This window comes from Dendrobates tinctorius, unplaced genomic scaffold (assembly GCF_039654945.1).
Source record: "Dendrobates tinctorius isolate UK_male_01 unplaced genomic scaffold, ASM3965494v1 ptg000226l, whole genome shotgun sequence".
In the NCBI taxonomy this organism is placed as follows: domain Eukaryota; kingdom Metazoa; phylum Chordata; class Amphibia; order Anura; family Dendrobatidae; genus Dendrobates; species Dendrobates tinctorius.
Window position 1 is genome coordinate 2,655,217 of NW_027361893.1, and position 19,758 is coordinate 2,674,974.

The 19,758-nt window shown below is 53.9% G+C and overlaps 2 protein-coding genes across 4 annotated transcripts in view; one reads left to right on the plus strand and one right to left on the minus strand.

Annotated features, from left to right (window-relative positions):
* The window catches only part of LOC141059299 (uncharacterized), a 779,988-nt gene that overhangs the window by 358,959 nt on the left and 401,271 nt on the right, over positions 1 to 19,758 (minus strand). The gene's annotated exons all lie outside the window — the stretch shown is intronic.
* LOC141059302 (uncharacterized) overlaps positions 1 to 19,758 on the plus strand; it is a 97,980-nt gene that overhangs the window by 14,313 nt on the left and 63,909 nt on the right. The window contains exon 1 of one of the 3 annotated variants that reach the window (XM_073555633.1): positions 2,116 to 2,521. The exons of the other annotated variants lie outside the window; for them this stretch is intronic. Coding sequence (XP_073411734.1) covers positions 2,495 to 2,521 — 27 coding nt within the window. The 5' untranslated portion in view covers positions 2,116 to 2,494. Of the gene's footprint in view, positions 1 to 2,115; positions 2,522 to 19,758 lie in introns of those variants that run through there. 3 annotated transcript variants of the gene reach the window in all.

A 19,758-nucleotide genomic window follows, 5' to 3' on the forward strand; every position in this document is an offset into this window, starting at 1 on the left:
CTACTACTGAGGCTCTTTTTAACCTCCGTCAAGGTTCCCTTACTTTAGGACAGTATGCCATCCGCTTCCGGACCCTGTCTTCGGAACTAGGGTGGAATAATGAGGCCATGGTTGGATCCTTCTGGAGAGGTCTCTCTGGCAAAATAAAGGACGAGCTTGCTGGTCTGGATACCCCCACCACCCTGGAGGATCTCATATCCCTGGCCACCCATATAGATCTCCGGTTTCTCGAACATTCTCGCGAATCAGCTAGGGAAAAGAGACCCTTTAGGCTGTATCAAGCTCCCATTCCACGTTCCTCCGCACCCTCTGCTAGTACCGCCCCTGAGCCCATGCAGAGAGACCGTTTAAGATTGTCTGAGCAACGGCGCAGAGAGAGAATGACGGGAGGTCTTTGTCTGTATTGCGGCGGAGCCAACCATTTTCGGTCGGTTCCACCTGGCGCGCTCGCCCCGGGGGGCCTCAGTTCTGTGACCCAGAGGGTCCACTCTCGGACGCTGCCAAATCCCTGAAGCGTCACAAAGTGTCTACCTTCAATGTTTGTGCACATTCTAAAGTACCACATACCTGTCCCATCTGGTCCTGTTTTGCCACTTCCTGTTTCTAACATGGTCTTGGGAGACAGGTATAAACGTATGACTGTCAGTAAAGAGATATGTTGAACCTCTTGAGCCCTCATCCCTACCGACTCCCCGAATAATGGTTGATGGAAACCCGGAGTTTCAAATTTCGAGGATTGTAGATTCTCGCCTCCGACGTAGTTCCTTACAATACTTGGTGTATTGGAGGGGTTATAGTCCAGAGGAAAGGATGTGGGTTTCTGCATCAGAGGTGACTGTCCCCAGGCTGGTTTGTTCGTTGCACATCTCTTATCCTGAGAAACCTGGTTTCGAGTGTCCAGAGGCCACTCGTAGAAGGAGGGATACTGTCACGGATGTGTCAGAGGCTGCAGACCGTTGCACTGCATCTTTCTGCAGAAGGTCTCAGCAGGTTGCTTTCTGATTATTAGCCAACTCCCCCGGCTGATGGTGTCATCTGGATCTCAGTGTTTATAACTCCCAACTTCCTGGAGTTGCGGGTGTTATTTCCATTCCTCTCTTGTGAAAGCTTGAAGCTACAGCAGTGGGCTACCTTCTTTTCTGGTGTTATCTCTCTGAGTCTGCTAAAGATAGGAGTCCCTCCTTTTTCATCTATCTCAGTTGTTTGTAGTGTAGTGGGGATGAATTGTTCTCATTTTATCCATCCCTATGCAGGGCTTACTGCTAGGGTCTGGCAGGGCTTAGGTATCCTGCTCGGCGATAGGTGCAGAACCTATTTAGGGTCTTAAGGCAGACAGTGTGACTCTAGTTGTGCCAGTGGGTCTCCACTCCCTGCTTCCCTAGCATTGGGCTCCCCTTCCCCTTATCCCTTTGTGTTGCACTTAGTCTGTCTTACACCATGCATGACAATGGCCGGATATGAGCCTGAGCTGGACTCTGGAAGGTGTTAAAAAAATGAGATTTTGGCATTTTAGCTCCTGGTATGGAGTCGATAGCACAATCATATGCCGCCATATAGTAGATGTCCGGTAACTGGTGATAATTCCCTCATATGTGGGGTCTATTTGTCTCCAAGCAGAGAAATCACACGTTACATTCCACACATAACACTGTGTAGAAAAGGCGGCGCGGGGTAATTGTGCCAGTAGTGAGGGGACATAATGGCGGGAATGTCACTGACTGACTCCTCCCCTCCTGTGACCTCATCTCAGGTCCTGTGCGCACAGAGCAGCCATATATGTGGAGTGCGGCTCTGCGGGTGGAGGTCGGTGCTGGAGGCTCAATTATTCTCTATGTGGAGTGCGGCTCTGCGGGTGGAGGTCGGTGCTGGAGGCTCCATTATTCTATATGTGTAGTGCGGCTCTGCGGGTGGAGGTCAGTGCTGGAGGCTCCATTATTCTCTATGTGGAGTGCGGCTCTGCGGGTGGAGGTCGGTGCTGGAGGCTCCATTATTCTCTATGTGGAGTGCGGCTCTGCGGGTGGAGGTCAGTGCTGGAGGCTCCATTATTCTCTATGTGGAGTGCGGCTCTGCGGGTGGAGGTCAGTGCTGGAGGCTCCATTATTCTCTATGTGGAGTGCGGCTCTGCGGGTGGAGGTCGGTGCTGGAGGCTCAATTATTCTCTATGTGGAGTGCGGCTCTGCGGGTGGAGGTCGGTGCTGGAGGCTCCATTATTCTCTATGTAAAGGGCGGCTCTGCGGGAGGAGGTAGGTGCTGGAGGCTCCATTATTCTCTGTGTGGTGCTGGAGGCTCCATTATTCTCTATGTGGAGTGCGGCTCTGCGGGTGGAGGTCGGTGCTGGAGGCTCCACTATTCTCTATGTAGAGGGCGGCTCTGCGGGAGGAGGTAGGTGCTGGAGGCTCCATTATTCTCTGTGTGGTGCTGGAGGCTCCATTATTCTCTATGTGGAGTGCGGCTCTGCGGGTGGAGGTCGGTGCTGGAGGCTCAATTATTCTCTATGTGGAGTGCGGCTCTGCGGGTGGAGGTCGGTGCTGGAGGCTCCATTATTCTCTATGTAGAGGGCGGCTCTGCGGGAGGAGGTAGGTGCTGGAGGCTCCATTATTCTCTGTGTGGTGCTGGAGGCTCCATTATTCTCTATGTGGAGTGCGGCTCTGCGGGTGGAGGTCGGTGCTGGAGGCTCCATTATTCTCTATGTGGAGTGCGGCTCTGCGGGTGGAGGTCGGTGCCGGAGGCTCCATTATTCTCTATGTGGAGTGAGGCTCTGCGGGTGGAGGTCGGTGCTGGAGGCCCCATTATTCTCTATGTGGAGTGCGGGTGGAGGTCAGTGCTGGAGGCTCCATTATTCTCTATGTGGAGTGCGGGTGGAGGTCAGTGCTGGAGGCTCCATTATTCTCTATGTGGAGTGCGGCTCTGCGGGTGGAGGTCGGTGCTGGAGGCTCCATTATTCTCTTTGTGGAGTGCGGCTCTGCGGGTGGAGGTCGGTGCTGGAGGCTCCATTATTCTCTATGTGGAGTGCGGCTCTGCAGGTGGAGGTCGGTGCTGGAGGCGCCATTATTCTCTATGTGGAGTGCAGCTCTGCGGGTGGAGGTCGGTGCTGGAGGCTCCATTATTCTCTATGTGGAGTGTGGCTCTGCGGTTGGAGGTCAGTGCTGGAGGCTCCATTATTCTCTATGTGGAGTGCGGCTCTGCGGGTGGAGGTCAGTGCTGGAGACTCCATTATTCTCTATGTAGAGGGCGGCTCTGCGGGAGGAGGTCAGTGCCGGAGGCTCCATTATTCTCTATGTGGAGTGTGGCTCTGCGGGTGGAGGTTGGTGCTGGAGGCTCCATTATTCTCTATGTGGAGTGTGGCTCTGTGGGTGGAGGTCAGTGCTGGAGGCTCCATTATTCTCTATGTGGAGTGCAGCTCTGCGGGTGGAGGTCGGTGCTGGAGGCTCCATTATTCTCTTTGTGGAGTGCGGCTCTGCGGGTGGAGGTTGGTGCTGGAGGCTCCATTATTCTCTATGTGGAGTGTGGCTCTATGGGTGGAGGTAGGTGCTGGAGGCTCCATTATTCTCTATGTGGAGTGCAGCTCTGCGGGTGGAGGTCGGTGCTGGAGGCTCCATTATTCTCTATGTGGAGTGTGGCTCTGCGGGTGGAGGTTGGTGCTGGTGGCTCCATTATTCTCTATGTGGAGTGTGGCTCTGCGGGTGGAGGTTGGTGCTGGAGGCTCCATTATTCTCTATGTGGAGTGCGGCTCTGCGGGTGGAGGTCGGTGCTGGAGGCTCCATTATTCTCTATGTGGAGTGCGGCTCTGTTGGTGGAGGTCGGTGCTGGAGGCCCCATTATTCTCTATGTGGAGTGCGGGTGGAGGTCAATGCTGGAGGCTCCATTATTCTCTATGTGGAGTGCGGCTCTGCGGGTGGAGGTCGGTGCTGGAGGCTCCATTATTCTCTTTGTGGAGTGCGGCTCTGCGGGTGGAGGTTGGTGCTGGAGGCTCCATTATTCTCTATGTGGAGTGCGGCTCTGCAGGTGGAGGTCGGTGCTGGAGGCTCCATTATTCTCTATGTGGAGTGCGGCTCTGTGGGTGGAGGTAGGTGCTGGAGGCTCCATTATTCTCTATGTGGAGTGCAGCTCTGCGGGTGGAGGTCGGTGCTGGAGGCTCCATAATTCTCTAGGTGGAGTGCGGCTCTGCGGGTGGAGGTTGGTCCTGGATGCTCCATTATTCTCTATGTGGAGTGTGGCTCTGTGGGTGGAGGTAGGTGCTGGAGGCTCCATTATTCTCTATGTGGAGTGCAGCTCTGCGGGTGGAGGTCGGTGCTGGAGGCTCCATTATTCTCTATGTGGAGTGTGGCTCTGCGGGTGGAGGTAGGTGCCGGACGCTCCATTATTCTCTATGTGGAGTGCGGCTCTGCGGGTGGAGGTCGGTGCTGGAGGCTCCATTATTCTCTATGTGGAGTGCGGCTCTGCGGGTGGAGGTCGGTGCTGGAGGCTCCATTATTCTCTATGTGGAATGCGGCTCTGCGGGTGGATTTCGGTGCCGGAGGCTCCATTATTCTCTATGTGGAGTGCGGCTCTGCGGGTGGAGGTCGGTGCTGGAGGCTCCATTATTCTCTATGTGGAGTGCGGCTCTGCGGGTGGAGGTCGGTGCTGGAGGCTCCATTATTCTCTATGTGGAGTGTGGCTCTGCGGGTGGAGGTAAGTGCTGGAGGCTCCATTATTCTCTATGTGGAGTGTGGCTCTGCGGGTGGAGGTAGGTGCCGGACGCTCCATTATTCTCTATGTGGAGTGCGGCTCTGCGGGTGGAGGTCGGTGCTGGAGGCTCCATTATTCTCTATGTGGAGTGCGGCTCTGCGGGTGGATTTCGGTGCCGGACGCTCCATTATTCTCTATGTGGAGTGCGGCTCTGCGGGTGGAGGTCGGTGCTGGAGGCTCCATTATTCTCTATGTGGAGTGCGGCTCTGCGGGTGGAGGTCGGTGCTGGAGGCTCCATTATTCTCTATGTGGAGTGTGGCTCTGCGGGTGGAGGTAAGTGCTGGAGGCTCCATTATTCTCTATGTGGAGTGCGGCTCTGCGGGTGGAGGTCGGTGCTGGAGGCTCCATTATTCTCTATGTGGAGTGCGGCTCTGCGGGTGGAGTTCGGTGCCGGAGGCTCCATTTTTCTCTATGTGGAGTGCGGCTCTGCGGGTGGAGGTAAGTGCTGGAGGCTCCATTATTCTCTATGTGGAGTGCGGCTCTGCGGGTGGAGGTCGGTGCTGGAGGCTCCATTATTCTCTATGTGGAGTGCGGCTCTGCGGGTGGAGGTCGGTGCCGGAGGCTCCATTTTTCTCTATGTGGAGTGCGGCTCTGCGGGTGGAGGTCGGTGCTGGAGGCTCCATTATTCTCTATGTGGAGTGCGGCTCTGCGGGTGGAGGTCGGTGCTGGAGGCTCCATTATTCTCTATGTGGAGTGTGGCTCTGCGGGTGGAGGTAAGTGCTGGAGGCTCCATTATTCTCTATGTGGAGTGCGGCTCTGCGGGTGGAGGTCGGTGCTGGAGGCTCCATTATTCTCTATGTGGAGTGCGGCTCTGCGGGTGGAGTTCGGTGCTGGAGGCTCCATTATTCTCTATGTGGAGTGCGGCTCTGCGGGTGGAGTTCGGTGCCGGAGGCTCCATTTTTCTCTATGTGGAGTGCGGCTCTGCGGGTGGAGGTTGGTGCTGGAGGCTCCATTATTCTCTATGTGGAGTGCGGCTCTGCAGGTGGAGGTCGGTGCTGGAGGCTCCATTATTCTCTATGTGGAGTGCGGCTCTGTGGGTGGAGGTAGGTGCTGGAGGCTCCATTATTCTCTATGTGGAGTGCAGCTCTGCGGGTGGAGGTCGGTGCTGGAGGCTCCATAATTCTCTAGGTGGAGTGCGGCTCTGCGGGTGGAGGTTGGTCCTGGATGCTCCATTATTCTCTATGTGGAGTGTGGCTCTGTGGGTGGAGGTAGGTGCTGGAGGCTCCATTATTCTCTATGTGGAGTGCAGCTCTGCGGGTGGAGGTCGGTGCTGGAGGCTCCATTATTCTCTATGTGGAGTGTGGCTCTGCGGGTGGAGGTAGGTGCCGGACGCTCCATTATTCTCTATGTGGAGTGCGGCTCTGCGGGTGGAGGTCGGTGCTGGAGGCTCCATTATTCTCTATTGGAGTGTGGCTCTGCGGGTGGAGGTAGGTGCCGGACGCTCCATTATTCTCTATGTGGAGTGCGGCTCTGCGGGTGGAGGTAGGTGCCGGAGGCTCCATTATTCTCTATGTGGAGTGCGGCTCTGCGGGTGGAGGTCGGTGCTGGAGGCTCCATTATTCTCTATGTGGAGTGCGGCTCTGCGGGTGGATTTCGGTGCCGGAGGCTCCATTATTCTCTATGTGGAGTGCGGCTCTGCGGGTGGAGGTCGGTGCTGGAGGCTCCATTATTCTCTATGTGGAGTGCGGCTCTGCGGGTGGAGGTCGGTGCTGGAGGCTCCATTATTCTCTATGTGGAGTGTGGCTCTGCGGGTGGAGGTAAGTGCTGGAGGCTCCATTATTCTCTATGTGGAGTGTGGCTCTGCGGGTGGAGGTAGGTGCCGGACGCTCCATTATTCTCTATGTGGAGTGCGGCTCTGCGGGTGGAGGTCGGTGCTGGAGGCTCCATTATTCTCTATGTGGAGTGCGGCTCTGCGGGTGGATTTCGGTGCCGGAGGCTCCATTATTCTCTATGTGGAGTGCGGCTCTGCGGGTGGAGGTCGGTGCTGGAGGCTCCATTATTCTCTATGTGGAGTGCGGCTCTGCGGGTGGAGGTCGGTGCTGGAGGCTCCATTATTCTCTATGTGGAGTGTGGCTCTGCGGGTGGAGGTAAGTGCTGGAGGCTCCATTATTCTCTATGTGGAGTGTGGCTCTGCGGGTGGAGGTAGGTGCCGGACGCTCCATTATTCTCTATGTGGAGTGCGGCTCTGCGGGTGGAGGTCGGTGCTGGAGGCTCCATTATTCTCTATGTGGAGTGCGGCTCTGCGGGTGGAGGTCGGTGCTGGAGGCTCCATTATTCTCTATGTGGAGTGCGGCTCTGCGGGTGGAGTTCGGTGCCGGAGGCTCCATTTTTCTCTATGTGGAGTGCGGCTCTGCGGGTGGAGGTAAGTGCTGGAGGCTCCATTATTCTCTATGTGGAGTGCGGCTCTGCGGGTGGAGGTCGGTGCTGGAGGCTCCATTATTCTCTATGTGGAGTGCGGCTCTGCGGGTGGAGGTCGGTGCCGGAGGCTCCATTTTTCTCTATGTGGAGTGCGGCTCTGCGGGTGGAGGTAAGTGCTGGAGGCTCCATTATTCTCTATGTGGAGTGTGGCTCTGTGGGTGGAGGTCAGTGCTGGAGGCTCCATTATTCTCTATGTGGAGTGCAGCTCTGCGGGTGGAGGTCGGTGCTGGAGGCTCCATTATTCTCTTTGTGGAGTGCGGCTCTGCGGGTGGAGGTTGGTGCTGGAGGCTCCATTATTCTCTATGTGGAGTGTGGCTCTATGGGTGGAGGTAGGTGCTGGAGGCTCCATTATTCTCTATGTGGAGTGCAGCTCTGCGGGTGGAGGTCGGTGCTGGAGGCTCCATTATTCTCTATGTGGAGTGTGGCTCTGCGGGTGGAGGTCGGTGCTGGAGGCTCCATTATTCTCTATGTGGAGTGCGGCTCTGCGGGTGGAGGTCGGTGCTGGAGGCTCCATTATTCTCTATGTGGAATGTGGCTCTGCGGGTGGAGGTAAGTGCTGGAGGCTCCATTATTCTCTATGTGGAGTGCGGCTCTGCGGGTGGAGGTCGGTGCTGGAGGCTCCATTATTCTCTATGTGGAGTGCAGCTCTGCGGGTGGAGGTCGGTGCCGGAGGCTCCATTATTCTCTATGTGGAGTGCGGCTCTGCGGGTGGAGGTAAGTGCTGGAGGCTCCATTATTCTCTATGTGGAGTGCGGCTCTGCGGGTGGAGGTCGGTGCTGGAGGCTCCATTATTCTCTTTGTGGAGTGCGGCTCTGCGGGTGGAGGTCGGTGCTGGAGGCTCCATTATTCTCTATGTGGAGTGCGGCTCTGCAGGTGGAGGTCGGTGCTGGAGGCGCCATTATTCTCTATGTGGAGTGCAGCTCTGCGGGTGGAGGTCGGTGCTGGAGGCTCCATTATTCTCTATGTGGAGTGTGGCTCTGCGGTTGGAGGTCAGTGCTGGAGGCTCCATTATTCTCTATGTGGAGTGCGGCTCTGCGGGTGGAGGTCAGTGCTGGAGACTCCATTATTCTCTATGTAGAGGGCGGCTCTGCGGGAGGAGGTCAGTGCCGGAGGCTCCATTATTCTCTATGTGGAGTGTGGCTCTGCGGGTGGAGGTTGGTGCTGGAGGCTCCATTATTCTCTATGTGGAGTGTGGCTCTGTGGGTGGAGGTCAGTGCTGGAGGCTCCATTATTCTCTATGTGGAGTGCAGCTCTGCGGGTGGAGGTCGGTGCTGGAGGCTCCATTATTCTCTTTGTGGAGTGCGGCTCTGCGGGTGGAGGTTGGTGCTGGAGGCTCCATTATTCTCTATGTGGAGTGTGGCTCTATGGGTGGAGGTAGGTGCTGGAGGCTCCATTATTCTCTATGTGGAGTGCAGCTCTGCGGGTGGAGGTCGGTGCTGGAGGCTCCATTATTCTCTATGTGGAGTGTGGCTCTGCGGGTGGAGGTTGGTGCTGGTGGCTCCATTATTCTCTATGTGGAGTGTGGCTCTGCGGGTGGAGGTTGGTGCTGGAGGCTCCATTATTCTCTATGTGGAGTGCGGCTCTGCGGGTGGAGGTCGGTGCTGGAGGCTCCATTATTCTCTATGTGGAGTGCGGCTCTGTTGGTGGAGGTCGGTGCTGGAGGCCCCATTATTCTCTATGTGGAGTGCGGGTGGAGGTCAATGCTGGAGGCTCCATTATTCTCTATGTGGAGTGCGGCTCTGCGGGTGGAGGTCGGTGCTGGAGGCTCCATTATTCTCTTTGTGGAGTGCGGCTCTGCGGGTGGAGGTTGGTGCTGGAGGCTCCATTATTCTCTATGTGGAGTGCGGCTCTGCAGGTGGAGGTCGGTGCTGGAGGCTCCATTATTCTCTATGTGGAGTGCGGCTCTGTGGGTGGAGGTAGGTGCTGGAGGCTCCATTATTCTCTATGTGGAGTGCAGCTCTGCGGGTGGAGGTCGGTGCTGGAGGCTCCATAATTCTCTAGGTGGAGTGCGGCTCTGCGGGTGGAGGTTGGTCCTGGATGCTCCATTATTCTCTATGTGGAGTGTGGCTCTGTGGGTGGAGGTAGGTGCTGGAGGCTCCATTATTCTCTATGTGGAGTGCAGCTCTGCGGGTGGAGGTCGGTGCTGGAGGCTCCATTATTCTCTATGTGGAGTGTGGCTCTGCGGGTGGAGGTAGGTGCCGGACGCTCCATTATTCTCTATGTGGAGTGCGGCTCTGCGGGTGGAGGTAGGTGCCGGAGGCTCCATTATTCTCTATGTGGAGTGCGGCTCTGCGGGTGGAGGTCGGTGCTGGAGGCTCCATTATTCTCTATGTGGAGTGCGGCTCTGCGGGTGGATTTCGGTGCCGGAGGCTCCATTATTCTCTATGTGGAGTGCGGCTCTGCGGGTGGAGGTCGGTGCTGGAGGCTCCATTATTCTCTATGTGGAGTGCGGCTCTGCGGGTGGAGGTCGGTGCTGGAGGCTCCATTATTCTCTATGTGGAGTGTGGCTCTGCGGGTGGAGGTAAGTGCTGGAGGCTCCATTATTCTCTATGTGGAGTGTGGCTCTGCGGGTGGAGGTAGGTGCCGGACGCTCCATTATTCTCTATGTGGAGTGCGGCTCTGCGGGTGGAGGTCGGTGCTGGAGGCTCCATTATTCTCTATGTGGAGTGCGGCTCTGCGGGTGGATTTCGGTGCCGGACGCTCCATTATTCTCTATGTGGAGTGCGGCTCTGCGGGTGGAGGTCGGTGCTGGAGGCTCCATTATTCTCTATGTGGAGTGCGGCTCTGCGGGTGGAGGTCGGTGCTGGAGGCTCCATTATTCTCTATGTGGAGTGTGGCTCTGCGGGTGGAGGTAAGTGCTGGAGGCTCCATTATTCTCTATGTGGAGTGCGGCTCTGCGGGTGGAGGTCGGTGCTGGAGGCTCCATTATTCTCTATGTGGAGTGCGGCTCTGCGGGTGGAGTTCGGTGCCGGAGGCTCCATTTTTCTCTATGTGGAGTGCGGCTCTGCGGGTGGAGGTAAGTGCTGGAGGCTCCATTATTCTCTATGTGGAGTGCGGCTCTGCGGGTGGAGGTCGGTGCTGGAGGCTCCATTATTCTCTATGTGGAGTGCGGCTCTGCGGGTGGAGGTCGGTGCCGGAGGCTCCATTTTTCTCTATGTGGAGTGCGGCTCTGCGGGTGGAGGTTGGTGCTGGAGGCTCCATTATTCTCTATGTGGAGTGCGGCTCTGCAGGTGGAGGTCGGTGCTGGAGGCTCCATTATTCTCTATGTGGAGTGCGGCTCTGTGGGTGGAGGTAGGTGCTGGAGGCTCCATTATTCTCTATGTGGAGTGCAGCTCTGCGGGTGGAGGTCGGTGCTGGAGGCTCCATAATTCTCTAGGTGGAGTGCGGCTCTGCGGGTGGAGGTTGGTCCTGGATGCTCCATTATTCTCTATGTGGAGTGTGGCTCTGTGGGTGGAGGTAGGTGCTGGAGGCTCCATTATTCTCTATGTGGAGTGCAGCTCTGCGGGTGGAGGTCGGTGCTGGAGGCTCCATTATTCTCTATGTGGAGTGTGGCTCTGCGGGTGGAGGTAGGTGCCGGACGCTCCATTATTCTCTATGTGGAGTGCGGCTCTGCGGGTGGAGGTCGGTGCTGGAGGCTCCATTATTCTCTATGTGGAGTGTGGCTCTGCGGGTGGAGGTAGGTGCCGGACGCTCCATTATTCTCTATGTGGAGTGCGGCTCTGCGGGTGGAGGTAGGTGCCGGAGGCTCCATTATTCTCTATGTGGAGTGCGGCTCTGCGGGTGGAGGTCGGTGCTGGAGGCTCCATTATTCTCTATGTGGAGTGCGGCTCTGCGGGTGGATTTCGGTGCCGGAGGCTCCATTATTCTCTATGTGGAGTGCGGCTCTGCGGGTGGAGGTCGGTGCTGGAGGCTCCATTATTCTCTATGTGGAGTGCGGCTCTGCGGGTGGAGGTCGGTGCTGGAGGCTCCATTATTCTCTATGTGGAGTGTGGCTCTGCGGGTGGAGGTAAGTGCTGGAGGCTCCATTATTCTCTATGTGGAGTGTGGCTCTGCGGGTGGAGGTAGGTGCCGGACGCTCCATTATTCTCTATGTGGAGTGCGGCTCTGCGGGTGGAGGTCGGTGCTGGAGGCTCCATTATTCTCTATGTGGAGTGCGGCTCTGCGGGTGGATTTCGGTGCCGGAGGCTCCATTATTCTCTATGTGGAGTGCGGCTCTGCGGGTGGAGGTCGGTGCTGGAGGCTCCATTATTCTCTATGTGGAGTGCGGCTCTGCGGGTGGAGGTCGGTGCTGGAGGCTCCATTATTCTCTATGTGGAGTGTGGCTCTGCGGGTGGAGGTAAGTGCTGGAGGCTCCATTATTCTCTATGTGGAGTGTGGCTCTGCGGGTGGAGGTCGGTGCTGGAGGCTCCATTATTCTCTATGTGGAGTGCGGCTCTGCGGGTGGAGTTCGGTGCTGGAGGCTCCATTATTCTCTATGTGGAGTGCGGCTCTGCGGGTGGAGTTCGGTGCCGGAGGCTCCATTTTTCTCTATGTGGAGTGCGGCTCTGCGGGTGGAGGTTGGTGCTGGAGGCTCCATTATTCTCTATGTGGAGTGCGGCTCTGCGGGTGGAGGTCGGTGCTGGAGGCTCCATTATTCTCTATGTGGAGTGCGGCTCTGCGGGTGGAGTTCGGTGCCGGAGGCTCCATTATTCTCTATGTGGAGTGCGGCTCTGCGGGTGGAGGTTGGTGCTGGAGGCTCCATTATTCTCTATGTGGAGTGCGGCTCTGCGGGTGGAGGTCGGTGCTGGAGGCTCCATTATTCTCTATGTGGAGTGCGGCTCTGTTGGTGGAGGTCGGTGCTGGAGGCCCCATTATTCTCTATGTGGAGTGCGGGTGGAGGTCAATGCTGGAGGCTCCATTATTCTCTATGTGGAGTGCGGCTCTGCGGGTGGAGGTCGGTGCTGGAGGCTCCATTATTCTCTTTGTGGAGTGCGGCTCTGCGGGTGGAGGTTGGTGCTGGAGGCTCCATTATTCTCTATGTGGAGTGCGGCTCTGCAGGTGGAGGTCGGTGCTGGAGGCTCCATTATTCTCTATGTGGAGTGCGGCTCTGTGGGTGGAGGTAGGTGCTGGAGGCTCCATTATTCTCTATGTGGAGTGCAGCTCTGCGGGTGGAGGTCGGTGCTGGAGGCTCCATAATTCTCTAGGTGGAGTGCGGCTCTGCGGGTGGAGGTTGGTCCTGGATGCTCCATTATTCTCTATGTGGAGTGTGGCTCTGTGGGTGGAGGTAGGTGCTGGAGGCTCCATTATTCTCTATGTGGAGTGCAGCTCTGCGGGTGGAGGTCGGTGCTGGAGGCTCCATTATTCTCTATGTGGAGTGTGGCTCTGCGGGTGGAGGTAGGTGCCGGACGCTCCATTATTCTCTATGTGGAGTGCGGCTCTGCGGGTGGAGGTAGGTGCCGGAGGCTCCATTATTCTCTATGTGGAGTGCGGCTCTGCGGGTGGAGGTCGGTGCTGGAGGCTCCATTATTCTCTATGTGGAGTGCGGCTCTGCGGGTGGATTTCGGTGCCGGAGGCTCCATTATTCTCTATGTGGAGTGCGGCTCTGCGGGTGGAGGTCGGTGCTGGAGGCTCCATTATTCTCTATGTGGAGTGCGGCTCTGCGGGTGGAGGTCGGTGCTGGAGGCTCCATTATTCTCTATGTGGAGTGTGGCTCTGCGGGTGGAGGTAAGTGCTGGAGGCTCCATTATTCTCTATGTGGAGTGTGGCTCTGCGGGTGGAGGTAGGTGCCGGACGCTCCATTATTCTCTATGTGGAGTGCGGCTCTGCGGGTGGAGGTCGGTGCTGGAGGCTCCATTATTCTCTATGTGGAGTGCGGCTCTGCGGGTGGATTTCGGTGCCGGACGCTCCATTATTCTCTATGTGGAGTGCGGCTCTGCGGGTGGAGGTCGGTGCTGGAGGCTCCATTATTCTCTATGTGGAGTGCGGCTCTGCGGGTGGAGGTCGGTGCTGGAGGCTCCATTATTCTCTATGTGGAGTGTGGCTCTGCGGGTGGAGGTAAGTGCTGGAGGCTCCATTATTCTCTATGTGGAGTGCGGCTCTGCGGGTGGAGGTCGGTGCTGGAGGCTCCATTATTCTCTATGTGGAGTGCGGCTCTGCGGGTGGAGTTCGGTGCCGGAGGCTCCATTTTTCTCTATGTGGAGTGCGGCTCTGCGGGTGGAGGTAAGTGCTGGAGGCTCCATTATTCTCTATGTGGAGTGCGGCTCTGCGGGTGGAGGTCGGTGCTGGAGGCTCCATTATTCTCTATGTGGAGTGCGGCTCTGCGGGTGGAGGTCGGTGCCGGAGGCTCCATTTTTCTCTATGTGGAGTGCGGCTCTGCGGGTGGAGGTCGGTGCTGGAGGCTCCATTATTCTCTATGTGGAGTGCGGCTCTGCGGGTGGAGGTCGGTGCTGGAGGCTCCATTATTCTCTATGTGGAGTGCGGCTCTGCGGGTGGAGGTAAGTGCTGGAGGCTCCATTATTCTCTATGTGGAGTGCGGCTCTGCGGGTGGAGGTCGGTGCTGGAGGCTCCATTATTCTCTATGTGGAGTGCGGCTCTGCGGGTGGAGTTCGGTGCTGGAGGCTCCATTATTCTCTATGTGGAGTGCGGCTCTGCGGGTGGAGTTCGGTGCCGGAGGCTCCATTTTTCTCTATGTGGAGTGCGGCTCTGCGGGTGGAGGTTGGTGCTGGAGGCTCCATTATTCTCTATGTGGAGTGCGGCTCTGCAGGTGGAGGTCGGTGCTGGAGGCTCCATTATTCTCTATGTGGAGTGCGGCTCTGTGGGTGGAGGTAGGTGCTGGAGGCTCCATTATTCTCTATGTGGAGTGCAGCTCTGCGGGTGGAGGTCGGTGCTGGAGGCTCCATAATTCTCTAGGTGGAGTGCGGCTCTGCGGGTGGAGGTTGGTCCTGGATGCTCCATTATTCTCTATGTGGAGTGTGGCTCTGTGGGTGGAGGTAGGTGCTGGAGGCTCCATTATTCTCTATGTGGAGTGCAGCTCTGCGGGTGGAGGTCGGTGCTGGAGGCTCCATTATTCTCTATGTGGAGTGTGGCTCTGCGGGTGGAGGTAGGTGCCGGACGCTCCATTATTCTCTATGTGGAGTGCGGCTCTGCGGGTGGAGGTCGGTGCTGGAGGCTCCATTATTCTCTATGTGGAGTGTGGCTCTGCGGGTGGAGGTAGGTGCCGGACGCTCCATTATTCTCTATGTGGAGTGCGGCTCTGCGGGTGGAGGTAGGTGCCGGAGGCTCCATTATTCTCTATGTGGAGTGCGGCTCTGCGGGTGGAGGTCGGTGCTGGAGGCTCCATTATTCTCTATGTGGAGTGCGGCTCTGCGGGTGGATTTCGGTGCCGGAGGCTCCATTATTCTCTATGTGGAGTGCGGCTCTGCGGGTGGAGGTCGGTGCTGGAGGCTCCATTATTCTCTATGTGGAGTGCGGCTCTGCGGGTGGAGGTCGGTGCTGGAGGCTCCATTATTCTCTATGTGGAGTGTGGCTCTGCGGGTGGAGGTAAGTGCTGGAGGCTCCATTATTCTCTATGTGGAGTGTGGCTCTGCGGGTGGAGGTAGGTGCCGGACGCTCCATTATTCTCTATGTGGAGTGCGGCTCTGCGGGTGGAGGTCGGTGCTGGAGGCTCCATTATTCTCTATGTGGAGTGCGGCTCTGCGGGTGGATTTCGGTGCCGGAGGCTCCATTATTCTCTATGTGGAGTGCGGCTCTGCGGGTGGAGGTCGGTGCTGGAGGCTCCATTATTCTCTATGTGGAGTGCGGCTCTGCGGGTGGAGGTCGGTGCTGGAGGCTCCATTATTCTCTATGTGGAGTGTGGCTCTGCGGGTGGAGGTAAGTGCTGGAGGCTCCATTATTCTCTATGTGGAGTGTGGCTCTGCGGGTGGAGGTAGGTGCCGGACGCTCCATTATTCTCTATGTGGAGTGCGGCTCTGCGGGTGGAGGTCGGTGCTGGAGGCTCCATTATTCTCTATGTGGAGTGCGGCTCTGCGGGTGGAGGTCGGTGCTGGAGGCTCCATTATTCTCTATGTGGAGTGTGGCTCTGCGGGTGGAGGTAAGTGCTGGAGGCTCCATTATTCTCTATGTGGAGTGCGGCTCTGCGGGTGGAGGTCGGTGCTGGAGGCTCCATTATTCTCTATGTGGAGTGCGGCTCTGCGGGTGGAGTTCGGTGCCGGAGGCTCCATTTTTCTCTATGTGGAGTGCGGCTCTGCGGGTGGAGGTAAGTGCTGGAGGCTCCATTATTCTCTATGTGGAGTGCGGCTCTGCGGGTGGAGGTCGGTGCTGGAGGCTCCATTATTCTCTATGTGGAGTGCGGCTCTGCGGGTGGAGGTCGGTGCCGGAGGCTCCATTTTTCTCTATGTGGAGTGCGGCTCTGCGGGTGGAGGTAAGTGCTGGAGGCTCCATTATTCTCTATGTGGAGTGCGGCTCTGCGGGTGGAGGTCAGTGCTGGAGATTCTCCATTACTGAGCGCGGGGGACATTAACCCCTTCAGCATTGAGACCCTTTTGGGGTTTTTGTTGCCACTTTATACAAATCATTACGTTTTTGTTCTGTTTCCTGTATAAATACATATGACCCAACTATTGAAGACAGGAAGGGAGGAAACGGATTTTTCTCATAGTACAGGGCCCCTTTCTTGGCCACACACAGTGTAATGCCCCCATTTTTCCCCTGTAAGCAGGGTTCTGCAGCCACAACCAGCTGCCTCGGGCACGTTACCAAGGCCGGTACCTCTGATTCTTCCCCGGAACCCCGTTCCTTTGCTTGGTGCCAAATCTGTTCTGCCTTTGGGGATATGGCCTTTATAATATCAGGAAACTGCGTCATCAAAATCACTTGACCTGGTGTACCATCTAGACTCTTTCTTTCTGAAACTCTCCCTCTTCTCATTGATTCCGCAGTGTCCCATCTGCACAGCATATGGCAGTCTTTTGTGTACAAATGCTGCACGTATGATGCCTCTCACACAGTATGTTCCCACAGTACTGGCATCTCACACACACAAGATATTTCCACACTACAACCATCCCACCACACACAGCGTAATGTTTCCATCCACCTCACTAACTACCTCTGACCACTGACAACTAATCAATAAATATTCAGCCTCATTCTTGGTGCAGATACTAATGAGCTCAAGACCTATGAGATATTTACCATGCGATGGTTGGATTGGCAAGGGCGTAGCATCCATATCGGTAGCCCACTCGGTCACTATTATGCCCATGAATTGAGAGGGCTCTTGGGGTTTGGTATTGGTCACCCTCTTCTTCTCATCATAACAATTTTAGGGATTTCCACATTCCCATGGCAGTAATATCATTGAATGGAATAGTGAATCAGGGAGTTGAAAGCTCCTGATCCACCATTCAGCCTTCACCTGTGAGTTTTGAGACTCCGTGCACTGCATCACCCCTGTAGTATGGAGCCTCAGTACTCCCAGTGCACAGACTGCAGCAGCGCACATCAGGAACAGGGTTGGTTTGAGTATGTGTGGTTTTTTTTAAACATCAGGAATTGTGGGGGCCGCATATTAAGAGAAGAGCTGTTTGGGCTCTCATACTGAGTGTATGGCTGGCATGGGCCATTATCCTGAATATGGGGGCCTGTGGTGGACTATAAATGTCTCCATACTGAGTGGGGTCCTTATTATGTGTAGCAGGTTGTGGTGGCCATAATACTGTGTGAGGTGCTGTGGGGGCCGTCATACTGTGTGGGGTCTGTGGGGGCCATTATACTGCATGGAAGACCTTATTCTGACCTACATGAGCACTTAGATCAATTTCCTTGTGTTGTAGCTGTTTTTGTTCTGACCCAAAGTCAGATATGGCGGATCACCAGTGAGGCTGAATTAAGAGATTAGGCCCTCAGATAACGAGTGCTCGGAGAAAAGCATGCACACTGGTTGTGAGTCACTTTTTCTAGTTTATTCACACAAGAAGCAGCATTTTATACCATTTACAGCAATGTAACTCATGTAGCCCTCCGTTACCCAGGTCATGATGACCTTTATTTACCACTAGCTGAAGAGCCTGGCTAGTGGTAGTGCTAGTGGCCCAGGCATGGAAACTTTCTGTGGTTAGTTATGACAAATTTTAATGATTATAGTGCACATAAATTGTTGCTGTATGTCATCTCCTCCTGTATATAATGTATACCTGTGTGTCATCTCCTCCTGTATATAGTATATATGTGTGTCATCTCCTCCTGTATATAGTATATACCTGTGTCATCTCCTCCTGTATATAGTATATACCTGTGTCATCTCCTCCTGTATATAGTGTATACCTGTGTGTCATCTCCTCCTGTATATAGTATATACCTGTGTGTCATCTCCTCCTGTATATAGTATATACCTGTGTCATCTCCTCCTGTATATAGTATATACCTGTGTGTCATCTCCTCCTGTATATAGTATATACCTGTGTGTCATCTCCTCCTGTATATAGTATATATGTGTGTCATCTCCTCCTGTATATAGTATATACCTGTGTCATCTCCTCCTGTATATAGTATATACCTGTGTCATCTCCTCCTGTATATAGTATATACCTGTGTGTCATCTCCTCCTGTATATAGTATATACCTGTGTGTCATCTCCTCCTGTATATAGTATATACCTGTGTGTCATCTCCTCCTGTATATAGTATATACCTGTGTCATCTCCTCCTGTATATAGTATATACCTGTGTGTCATCTCCTCCTGTATATAGTATATACCTGTGTGTCATCTCCTCCTGTATATAGTATATACCTGTGTGTCATCTCCTCCTGTATATAGTATATACCTGTGTGTCATCTCCTCCTGTATATAGTATATACCTGTGTGTCATCTCCTCCTGTACATAGTATATACGTGTGTCATCTCCTCCTGTATATAGTATATACCTGTGTGTCATCTCCTCCTGTATATAGTATATACCTGTGTCATCTCCTCCTGTATATAGTATATACCTGTGTGTCATCTCCTCCTATATATAGTATATACCTGTGTGTCATCTCCTCCTGTATATAGCATATACCTGTGTCATCTCCTCCTGTATATAGTATATACCTGTGTGTCATCTCCTCCTGTATATAGTATAGACCTGTGTGTCATCTCCTCCTGTATATAGTATATACCTGTGTGTCATCTCCTCCTGTATATAATGTATACCTGTATGTCATCTCCTCCTGTATATAGTATATACCTGTGTGTCATCTCCTCCTGTATATAGTATAGACCTGTGTGTCATCTCCTCCTGTATATAGTATAGACCTGTGTGTCATCTCCTCCTGTATATAATGTATACCTGTATGTCATCTCCTCCTGTATATAGTATATACCTGTGTGTCATCTCCTGTGTATAGTATATACCTGTGTGTCATCTCCTCCTTTATATAGTATATACCTGTGTCATCTCCTCCTGTATATAGTATATACCTGTGTATCATCTCCTCCTGTATATAGTGTATACCTGTGTCATCTCCTCCTGTATATAGTATATACCTGTGTCATCTCCTCCTGTATATAGTATATACCTGTGTGTCATCTCCTCCTGTATATAGTATATACCTGTGTCATCTCCTCCTGTATATAGTATATACCTGTGTGTCATCTCCTGTATATAGTATATACCTGTGTGTCATCTCCTCCTGTATATAGTATATACCTGTGTGTCATCTCCTCCTGTATATAGTGTATACCTGTGTCATCTCCTGTATATAGTATATACCTGTGTGTCATCTCCTCCTGTATATAGTATATACCTGTGTGTCATCTCCTGTATATAGTATATACCTGTGTGTCATCTCCTCCTGTATATAGTATATACCTGTGTGTCATCTCCTCCTGTATATAGTGTATACCTGTGTCATCTCCTGTATATACCTGTGTGTCATCTCCTCCTGTATATAGTATATACCTGTGTGTCATCTCCTCCTGTATATAGTATATACCTGTGTGTCATCTCCTCCTGTATATAGTGTATACCTGTATGTCATCTCCTCCTGTATATAGTATATACCTGTGTGTCATCTCCTCCTATATATAGTATATACCTGTGTCATCTCCTCCTGTGTATAGTATATACCTGTGTCATCTCCTGTATATAGTATATACCTGTGTGTCATCTCCTCCTGTATATAGTATATACCTGTGTCATCTCCTCCTGTATATAGTATATACCTGTGTGTCATCTCCTCCTGTATATAGTATATACCTGTGTGTCATCTCCTCCTGTATATAGTATATACGTGTGTCATCTCCTCCTGTATATAGTATATACCTGTGTGTCATCTCCTCCTGTATATAGTGTATACCTGTGTGTCATCTCCTCCTGTATATAATGTATACCTGTGTGTCATCTCCTCCTGTATATAGTGTATACCTGTATGTCATCTCCTCCTGTATATAGTGTATACGTGTGTCATCTCCTCCTGTATATAGTATATACCTATGTCATCTCCTCCTGTATATAGTATATACCTGTGTCATCTCCTCCTGTATATAGTATATACCTGTGTCATCTCCTCCTGTATATAGTATATACCTGTGTCATCTCCTCCTGTGTATAGTATATACCTGAGTGTCATCTCTTCCTGTATATAGTATATACC